The sequence below is a fragment of the Pieris brassicae genome, chromosome 7 (assembly GCF_905147105.1).
Source record: "Pieris brassicae chromosome 7, ilPieBrab1.1, whole genome shotgun sequence".
Lineage (NCBI taxonomy): Eukaryota > Metazoa > Arthropoda > Insecta > Lepidoptera > Pieridae > Pieris > Pieris brassicae.
Window position 1 is genome coordinate 20,046,517 of NC_059671.1, and position 11,646 is coordinate 20,058,162.

The 11,646-nt window shown below is 31.9% G+C and overlaps 1 protein-coding gene across 1 annotated transcript in view; it reads left to right on the forward strand.

The window, feature by feature from the left end:
• Nucleotides 1-10,964, forward strand: part of LOC123711917 (elongation of very long chain fatty acids protein AAEL008004-like) — a 35,781-nt gene extending 24,817 nt beyond the window's left edge. The window contains exons 3-7 of the mRNA XM_045664780.1: nucleotides 4,790-4,980; nucleotides 6,440-6,520; nucleotides 7,014-7,176; nucleotides 7,784-7,920; nucleotides 8,314-10,964. Of these exons, the coding sequence (XP_045520736.1) occupies nucleotides 4,790-4,980; nucleotides 6,440-6,520; nucleotides 7,014-7,176; nucleotides 7,784-7,920; nucleotides 8,314-8,520 (779 nt within the window). The 3' untranslated portion in view covers nucleotides 8,521-10,964. The remainder of the gene's footprint in view (nucleotides 1-4,789; nucleotides 4,981-6,439; nucleotides 6,521-7,013; nucleotides 7,177-7,783; nucleotides 7,921-8,313) is intronic.
• The last annotated feature ends 682 nt before the right edge of the window (nucleotides 10,965-11,646 follow it).

The following is an 11,646-nucleotide window of genomic DNA, read 5'->3' on the forward strand; positions in this document are numbered from 1 at the left end:
AGGATTTTTTTATAAACGTTCAAAATTCTTACCAATATTTTTAATTACACACATCATGAAACATTACGATATAGCCTAACTTATAACGAATAAGTCATTTAAGCCCAATCTAATTAACTAGTAAGGATATTTAACAAAATAATGTGTCCAATAACGCTACTTACAGTCTTAAGGAAGACACTCTGTTTTTGTGTTCTATTTTTTCTAACCAATGTTACCAATATGAGTTCATTATGTTTCGATTGGTAATAAAGTATCTCGCCTTTTGAAGACGTAATGAGTTAGTAGATATGAATTTAATTTATCTGTTGAGTGATTTTAATAGTTCTGCTGGTGAAAACGTAACCAACCATTAACTAATTGACACAACATTTAAGTTAACATTTCTGTTTATCAATTTTTAATTATTATTGTATTATGTATATAATAATACTTTGTATGTTGAGAATTAAACGGATAACACATTGGCAATGTTGGCCTAGTGGCTTCAGCGTGCGACTCTTATCCCCAAGGTCGTGGGTTCGATCCCCGGCTGTGCACTAATGGACTTTCTTTCTATGTGCGAAATTAACATTCGCTTGAACGTTGAAGGAAAACATCGTGAGGAAACCGGCTTGCCTTAGAGCCAAAAAGTCGACGGCATGCGTCACAGAAGGCTGATCATCTGCTTGATTAAGAAATAATCATGAAACAGATACATAAATCTGAGGCTTAGATCTAAAAAGGTTGTAGTGCCATTGATTAATATAATTTTTTGCATATTTAATAGATAACAGCAATATCAGTTGAATTCACTTAAATTGTGTGTAAATAATATCTTTTAGATCGCGATGGCGGATGTTATGTTTGAACTAGAGCTACCAGCCTCCTAAATGTATCTTTGAAATTTTTTTATTGGCATGTAGACTTTTCTGTGTGGGAAATGTAAATATGTGTTTAAAACGGTTAATTCTGCGTATAGAGTATATGATTTCAACGGAATACGGAGGTATTGACAATCGCACTCGGAACTCCTGGGGGTTGCGACGAAATCACGTTGCGACACGTGAACCAGTAACGCGAAACGTATTTGTTTCACGTAACAAGGCGTGAGCTAATGTTATATTCATACAAATTTATTTTGCGGTAGTGGGTCACGCGTTGTTAACTAATTCTGTCTAAATAAAACCGAATAATAGACGAAATTTAAAATAAAATAAACTTAACGCATTTACTGGTAAAACAATTATCCTTTACAAATCAAGGAAACATATATGGCTATAAGGAAATGCATTGTTTGTAGTATCCAAGAAATGAATAAAAGTAATAAAAATGTATGATTTGCTGGACTTAAAAAAATATTTTCTGTAAATTTTAGACAACGTTAAGAGCTATATAAAGGGTTACTGTGTATTTAAATAAACAATTTAAACATTACAATTTAATATATATAGTGAAGCAACTAATTATTTGTAATATCTCATAATCAATATATCTAACGATCTACTAACTTAAGTAAACTAAAATATATTTTTTAAGATAAGGAAGTGTAAATACATGAGTAAAATCTTTATTAAGTTCATTATTCTGTGTTAAGTGTGTTTATAATTTAGCATCTGTAACATTTATCTATTATTTCTGGTCTTAGGTAAATTTTAAATAAAAAGTGTCGAATTACAAAAAGAGATTATGTCTACAATTATTTCATGTATTTGTTATATACAATTATTTCAGACAGTAATATAAAGTCCGGGTTTGAAATGCCACAGTAAACATTTTAAGTTAAACCTCTTGTTTATTACAAGATAATATTGCGTATACTATTATTTTAATGGTTCATGATATTCAGATAAGGTTTCTTTATATTTTGTCGCTAAATGGATACCAGGAATAATATCGCTCTTATATCAAACCAAGTTCAAGGACTTACAAGTGTTTTTAAATTATCTAAATGTAGAATATCGTACTCATGAACAACATTAACAACCTTTGATCTTAGACTCAGATTTTTAAGAGATAAGTATGTGTGGAATCAATGCAGATATAGACTGAAAAGTCCATTGGTGCACAGATATCAGGAATGAGAGTCGCATGTGTTAAAATGTCATAGGAAGAAACAAAGTACCTGTCGTGGTTTTGTTAGTAAACATAACATAATATGTAATTAGCCAGGAAATATTGTATGTTTTCATTATTGGTGTCGATGATTGCTTTTCTTTTAATAAGGACATTGTGGAGCAGGGTTGGCCTAGTGGCTTCAGCATGTGACTCACATCCCTGAAATTGTATGCTCGAATACCAACTGTGCACCAATTCTTTCTATGTGCGCATTTAACATTCGGCTCGAACGGTGAAGAAAAACACCGTGAGGAAACCGGATTAGATGTCAACGGTGTGTGTCAAGCACAAGGGCTGATCACCTACTTGCCAATTAGATTGACAAATGATTATGAAACAGATACAAAAATAGAACTAAAAATGATTGTAGCCACTAATTATTTTTAAAAGTACATATAAAACTGAATATAACAAAATAAACAAATGACAAATATACAAACAATGCGCAGCAAATATTTCTTTAATAAGCTATTAGGTATTCGACAATGAACAAGAACTATTTGATCGCAACGTGTTTAGAATATTATTAACCTGTGTGATTGTACTCAGAATCATTCATAAAGCGTTAACGGTCTTCTGATAAAATGGTTTATCATAATTTAAATATTTTATTTTAATAAAGCACAAAACACATCAAAAACAGCTAACGTCCAGCGATACTTCATATTTCAGAGAAATTATACTAACTAGATGTGTGGGCACAAGTGTATTATCGTTATTGCATAACTGACTGACGAATTTCCGAGATAATCGGAGTATATTATAGTGGCAGAGTGGACCAATTCTGCGCTTCATGCACAGGAGTATTCCAACATCTGTCTTACTTAGTCAATTTTAGGTAAACTTATTATATTTTCAGTAGAACGTTGAACCCGATATTGCATGACTAATGAAGCGATAATTTAATACCTAGCAAATATCAGACAATATCTTTATACATATAATTCTATTGTACGTGTGTATGTCACCGAACTTCTCTTACGTTTAAGAGGAGTCCAGCCATTGCTGGACTGATTTGAATGATTTTTCTTGTATGCGTTTGTGTGGCTAGATGGAATTGATTCACAAATCAGACCGGCAGATGGCGCTGCAGTCGGTACTTCCATACTTTGTTTAATATTTAGGATATTGACTGAAATTCACTGAAATTATACATAAAATTCGTCTGCTTGTTATACATAAAATTTTCTTCTCAAACATTGGGCATAGTTAAACTTCCTGTTATACTCGTGTTTAAGACTAAGAAATTAAGCTGACAAAGATCTGAAATATTGTTCTAATTTGATGAAGAGCGTCTTTGATTGTTGTTATTAAAACAACGTTAATATAGACTTTTTACATGAAGCATATTTCAATTATAGATTTCGTATTAACATTCCATAAACAATCATTGTTATTATGAGTTTTTTTAACTCAAAAATAACTCAAATGGTTAACTTTGTAATTCTAAGCATGTACCATAAACATAACAAAGATATAATGGTGACTTTTTACGACCTAAAATTTTGAAATTCATATGCGAAATTGGTTTTCTATGCGGTTATTCCATAAGAACTAAGTCCACTCTTTTCACAGTATAAACACAATTGTTTTTTTGTTGACGACAGAGGTGACGACAGACGATCAGGCAAAGGTGGCCGAGAAGGCATTATTAAATCTCCCGTTTACTAAAAAGAGACCTTATTTGCTTAAACTTAGGGTTCGACTTTAGCCGGGCCCAAGCAACATATACTCCGGAAGTATCCTCATGATATTTATACCTCTTGTATATACTCTCTGACATATGCACAAGCAACATGTCGTTTACACATAATTTCCCAGACAAAGACAATAGAGTACTTTAGTTAGTAGGGGGAAATTGGACTTATTTCGACACCTACATACTAACTAACTTTTGGTTCTGGTTCATGCTAACTATCCATGGATCTACTAAAACTTAAATATTGTGTTGATAGAAGTAACACATACCATTATGATTATTACACCAGTATAATTAATCACAATATAAGTTGAAATTGTAACAAGAAAAATCTAGAGTTAATTTAATTGTTACTATCTTGGTATTTCAATTAAATGCCGCAATTAACATTCTTTGCTTGTCTGCGTTGGATTGATAGGTTATTATTGCAACCAAATTGCCGTTTTACATTTCTTTAGAACTAGCTTTCGTCGCGCCAGCATTTCTGGCCTAGTTAAAAGATCAAAGGGATTCTAAGCTGTCCTTGGATTTTTATTTATTCGAAAATGATTCGATTTAGACCATTTATGATCTTTCTAAGAAGTTTTCTAGTTTGGAAGTTTGCGGCGGAACTTTCCCTTTCCTGATCTATCAGTGCTGTGTAGGTTTAGAGATCGCCGTATAAATACATACAGACTAATAAACGTTGTCATGGGCAACGCTTTTATTTATTTATTTCTTAATCCTATATCTAACATAATAATAAACAATTATACTAAAGATGTAGCCATGTATGGAATACATAATATTTACAAGAAGGTTTAAAACATATTTTGTTGAGTTTTTCGTGAACCTTATCTATAGGTTCATTCATCATTTAAAACTATAGAATTGTAACCTATTGATGGATATAAAATATATTCAAACAGGTATATTTAAAAGGAATTTAAGACAGTAATTGAATTAAAAAAATCTAAATTCAAAATTCTTAAATATTCTTCGAATTAATTTCAGATCCTCGAACGGAAAATTGGTGGATGATGTCAGGCCCTGGACCATTGATTACGTTACTGGCATCGTACCTATACTTCTGCACATCTATGGGGCCCCGGTACATGCGGGATCGGAAACCTTATTCCTTGAAGAACACCATCGTACTGTATAATGTGTCACAGATTCTGATGAGCATATACTTAGTATATGAAGTAAGTATACGTCCATTTCCATCCTATAAGTACACACACATATGTACTGTTGTTGATTTTTGCCATATTTATAGCTGTTTTATATAATTTAATTTATTGATTTAGTAAAAATAGTTATACTCAGAGTCGTTATTTTTACGACAAATAAACATAGAAATAGGTTTGATTAAGGGTCGATTGAGATGTTAATTTTGTGCCCGAATTAATTTAGTAATGTTTGAATATCGATTTGAGCTTGGCTTCAGCGTGCGAGTCGTAGGTTCGATCCCCGGCTGTGCACTAATTGGCTATTTGCTCATTTAACATTCGAATGAAGGAAAACATCGTTAGGAAACCGGATTAGAACCAAAAAGTCGACGGCGTGTGTCTGACACAGGAGCCTACTAGCCATTTCTGTATTTCAGACCTAAAAAGTTTGTAGCGCCACTGGTTTATTTATTTATTTGTAAAATACGCATCCTCTTATCGTTAAATATGTATTTATGTATCTGTTAGAGGAGTATATGTATTTGGGAGTAATAAAAAATATTGCAATATTCGTAAAATCGGTGGTTTAAAAGTAAATTTACTGACTGTCGTTCACCGTTCGTTCGAAAGATTAAAAATATTCTTACGGTAGATTTTTGACGACACGACGACATACGTTTATAATAGTTCCTTCTATTTCTAGATTTTTAAGTGTAGCTTATAATATCTAAGCGTAAAGGCTAGTAACTATTCGTGATGACGTGTTAATAAAAAAACCACAACACAACCCGTAGTCCAGCCTAATATTTCTTTTGGCTTGCAACTTTTTTTTCTGAATCGGCAAGTTGGTGACTGGCACATGTCTTCGATTATTTTTTGTCTTATAACGACTCAAAATATTTATAGATTGGTTAAATTAACTTTTAATTTCCCATACACATCATTACACAAAATTAAAAGGCCGGCCACACACTCGCGAGCCCTTTGGCATTGACTGTCCATTGTTTAATATCAGATAATCCTACTGCCCGTTTACAAACTAAAATAACAATATTAAAATGAGTATCAAAATCACGAATATAAAAATTATATTAAAAAAATCTACAGTCGTAATTTATATTACTTAACAACACGAAATGTTTAACATAAGTGCGAGTATTACATTAAAATATGCATATTTCCGACATCGTCATATCACATATCGTAACATCACTAAAGAATAAATTAAAAATAAAATATTTTTTAATAAGATATCATTTTTTGAATGTTATTTGGAGCCATTCGCGTATTTATAGCTAATTTATTCAACAAAGTCTCTCAATTATTACATGATATTACACACTATACAATTTTACTGTACAAAGTGACCTTCAATTGATACAATATTTAACAAATAGTCACAAAGTTCAAACATTGAACTTATATCCGTATTTATAAAGATGAAGTGTCAAAAATAACAGTATCAATATTTACATTTACTTCGGGTTTTCAGGGTCTAGTAGCTGGTTGGTGGAATGATTATAACTTTTCCTGCCAGCCTGTGGACTACTCGGATAACCCGAAAGCTAACAGGGTTTGTACATACAGTCCTTATTCTATATCTTTCAGATTTAGCAGATTTTTCTGATGTTTCCATAATCTTCTTTTTAACACTTTTTATGAGACTGAGAGCAAACAAAAGTTGTCCGTGGACACATGGTAGTCTGGCTTCCAAATTCATGTGACCGAATACTCATTCCTAAAGAGAAAATAAAATTATCTGCTTAGAATTGAGGTTTATGGTTGACTTACGCTGCTCTTGCGCATGCTTCATTCCTGTAAAAAGTCATAAAAATGAAGTTGTATAATGGGCATACTATTAATTTTACAAAATCATTCGTAATGTTCTTGTATATGTACGTTTTTGTTTAAGGTAACGTGGAGAAAATATATAAATAAAGCATATATTTGACGTAATAATGCTGGGACATAGTGGCAATTTTATCATTGTTTATTATTGCTCGCTGTCTACTTGGTAAATTTTCTGTGGTAAACTAATTTTTAAAGAGTACCTTTCCCTTTATCAGATGGCAGCAGCTGTATGGTGGTACTTCTTTGCGAAAGTTGTGGAGCTCTTGGACACGGTGTTCTTTGTTCTGAGGAAAAAAAACAGACAAATATCGTTCCTCCATCTTTACCATCACACCATGATGCCTATCTGCGCTTGGATTGGTGTGAAATTCTTGCCAGGTAGAGTGAATATATATCATGTTTATTTTAATAGCAGTTAACTTAATTGAAGCGTTTTTTACAATACTTACATAACGTGATGGTTTGAGTGTTTAATACCAGTCTTGGTGAGCGAGCCAGTTATTTTAAACCCCGTAACGACCCAAAGGGGCAAGATACATTTCTTTGTTGATTGGTTTTTCATGCAAGTGTGATCAGATATCGGTACTTACTTACTAATTATAATTTCCTATATTATATTGAGGATCTCGAAACAATGGGGGATCGCAATTGGAAGCGAGAAGCACTGGATAGATGGCGATGGCGAAGTGTTCTTGAGGAGGCTAAGGCCCACAAGGGGCTGTATAATCATTGATGATGATGATGATTATATAACAATAACAATATAGTAATGTACAAACTTTATACGTGCTATAAATATAGCCAGAAATGTTCCATAAAAGTTAATGGCTATCATCTAATGTACTTTTGGAACCTGTGTGGAACTGCCAATCGGAAGTATGTTCTAAACTATTCCACTAAGGGTTTCTTAAAAAATCTGCAACGTATACGCAACCTATATGGCAGTGTGCCTTTATAGAGACATAAACCAATAAACATATTTTAGGTGGTCACGGAACTCTACTTGGAGTGATCAACTCATTCATTCACGTCATCATGTACACATATTACCTGATCTCTGGACTTGGCCCGCAATACCAGAAGTTACTTTGGTGGAAGAGTCACGTTACTACGCTTCAATTGGTAAGAATTTATTATTATCTCGTTATTTGATCTTTGCGGACGTTTAATCGTATCGCGGTACATGTGTGTATACATTATCGGTAAATGGGTTTATCTTTTGAAGTGAAATTACCATCACATTTTTCCGTCATCCGCCATCTTTTTTTTGTCCCTAGCACGGTTGATTCAAAGAGATTCGAAACCATTAATAACAAAAATATATAATCACGATAACAACGATTGTAATAGTTCTATTGCAATTAATGGAATTCTGTAATAATCTTGGTAGTAATAATGTAAAATGAAACGACTAACAATCAAATGAAATAAAAATTAGTTAACACATAATATATAACTAATACATACATGATATGTACATTGTAAATAACCGGTCATGTATTTTGTTTTTTCCAGATCCAATTCTGCATCATATTCTACCATAACTTTACTGTTATGTTCTGTGACTGCAACTACCCGAAGTTTATCAACTTTCTACTGTCCCTCAACTCTGGAGCATTCTTATACATGTTCGGTAACTTTTATTACAAAAATTACATTGTTGATAAGAGGCAACCAGCTGTATCCAGCAGCACGGTGTACAAAGAAGGAAAGGAATGTTAGTCTTAAAATACTCAATTAGTATAAGAACTCGTTTTATTGTGATCCAGCTTTAAGTAATGCTTCGTTGTAAAACCTTTTAAATGAGATAAAAAATTATGAGTTGTTGGCGCTGACGTTTAGACGTTTCGCCCTGTTGTTCGAATTTTGAAAATGGAATCATTGCACAGTGTTTGAATTCGTGAACAATACAATAGTTATTAATCCATTAAAATCAATAATAGTATTTGAACAATATATTTATAGTCAAAGTTTTATAACGAAGCATAAATGTTTTTTTTATAAGGATAGCTTAAAGGTGTGTAGATATTATAATTATATACCCTTTTACGGGCTAAGATTGAATTCTAAATAGTATATGTAAGTGCCTTTGTATTCTTGATGTTTATTTGGTGGATTAACTTAATTATCGTGGATTAGGTTTGGGTTTCATAGACATATTTTGTGGAGTGAATTTATATAATTTTTTTTTGGACAAAACAGTTCTCTGCTTTTTATGATTTTACATAGATAGTATGAGTCTGTACGTCCATAACTCGAACACTCTGGTTCAATGAACTTTGGAGTGTAATATATTCGTTTAATTTTCTTTCCAAATAATAAATTATTTGAAGTAAAGTGCTAAATACATGTCATGTAATTTTTTATATTAATATAAATGCGTAGAAATGTTATGAGCGAGAGCTTGGACTTAAAACAGTTAATAAATTCGTTTACAGGTAAATAGATCAGGGCCCGTACTTTGTAACTTCCAAAAGCGATTCCAACCAACGATCCAATTTTTGTATGGTACATAGAGAGAACTAATAATAATAATTCATTTACAAAAATATATAACAAAAATGTTATGGTGGTATAAACTAAAGTTCACACATTCAGCTACACATACTCGTAATGGCGTGCAAATTAGTCTTAAAAGGTAGAGTTTTACATAAACGTTATAATTACATTATGAGTTATATCATCATATTCAGTCAATTCTTATATAAACTAAAACATCGAATTTGAATACTAAACAACACAATTAGAGGTTACAGAGTAACGCTGATCCGAGACCATCTCAGTCACAAAATTGCACATTTTGAACTATATATATCATAATGAATGACTCTCAGTACTTTGATAGCTGCGAAATTTGGTCTGAAGTGAGGCCCTAAGAAAAAGTGTTTCTGTTTTGAAAACTACTTGGCGCTAAGGCTGAACAGGCACAAATATAATTTAATTCCTGAAAATTAAAGTTTCGACAAGTAAATTTTTCAATGAGCTCCAATGCAAACAAATCATTTTGTACTGTTAAAAATTCACCGAAAATGGACCAGTCTTTGTCACTCATAAAGCTTATGCATTAAACCTGCCATATATTTTTTTAAATCTTATACGAGACATTAGTTTTTACAGTAAATGAACTTGGGTATATGTAATGCTTAATAATTATGACATTCACAGTATTTACCACACGTATAGAAAAAATAATGTTCATTAATTAAATGGTATTAATGCTAAATTAATGATATGAAATACTGAAGACACTGCCTGCTGACTGGCAACACTCTCAGGTCGTTACTCCGATGATTTAGGTAATGGGCAGGCTTATAAAAACAAGAAGACAAATTGTATATTCGGTTCATACATTACATATACATTGTTAAACTTTATACAAGTTTAGATTTTGTGTGTATGCTGACTAGTTTTATTTAGTATGCTTAATGCATACTAAATATCTATATAAATACGAATTTGGCTTATAATGATCTTAAAATGTATGAAAGTTTAGTAAAGATATAAACTGTGGGAAACATAAATAATAAGTAAAGAAAAATACTAAAAACGACAATTTTTAATAAAACCTTTTCGTAACAGGAAAATATTGGATATCTTTTGAAAATATAACTAATGGTTACTTGGTTGTCATAGCAACCATTCCAAGTAACCACCTTCAGAAATTTGTGTTTCATAGCTGTAGCATGAGGTACGGCAGTTTGTTCTATTGAAATATTTTACTAAGTTTGACACAAATATATGTAGATGATACGAGGTTCGCCATGTCATCTCGTAACGCATTTTTTCTATTAACACATACAATTATTTAAATACAATGTATTCACGATCCACGTTTTACGAGGGCGTTTCTTTGAAGATTTGTTTGTCTAAAGAAATTGCTCTCAGTAAGTGACGAAATGTTGCATTTTTTATTTGTGTTGTGATGTAATTATTGAATGCGATTGTTAAAATGTTATTTTATGGCATTTATAATTAATTTTAATTTGGGCACTGTATTTTTAAGTGAAGGCGAAATAGTCAGTACATTTATAAATATACATAAGTAAAAATATACTTTTAGCGAATGTAAACGGGAATCAGTTTTTAATGAAAATTAAGAAACTGTTTTAACCTGCAAAAGTCTATTTTTAATATGTGATGTGATAAATACAATATTAAATACATGAATATTTTTAAACTTAGTTCTTATAAGACAATAAATAATAATTGATTTATTTCGTTTTATTATATTTTGGTATTATTCGTGACAAAGAAAAATCAAACAGACATTTTGACATAATTAACTAAAAATGATTAATTAGTTACTTTCATTAGTAACTAGCGCCCGCGAATTTATATATATACTTTTAGTTATATTATAGTTTTTATACCAACATTTGGAATCTACCCCATAGAGATATTTCGCTTTTCTGGAATAAAATCTAAGTACTAATAAAAATCTTATTTTTAAGTTTCTTTTCCTCCTTCGTCAGAGTTAAAGGAATAAATAACAAAAATGACTTCAAATGGGCAGCCGTCTTCTAAATTTGCGCTTAGCAACATATTTATATAGAAAGATTGAAAATGAACACCAAAAGTGATGAAGGCAAGATATTTTCTCAATCACCAATAAAGATAGATAGGATATTATTACTGGTTTGCCTGGGATAGCCACGCTTCCGCTTCCTTTGCGGGTTCCAATCAAGCGCCTGCTTGATTGAGCGTGATTCCTTTGGAGAGTATGGCCTATCCAATTCCATTTGCGTCGCTTGATCTAATGGCTAATTCGGCAGTGCTACCAAAGTTGCTCGTTGGAAATCTTTTTGGCCAGCGAAGCCTGAAGACGAAGACTTGGAGTCGGTGCGAGAT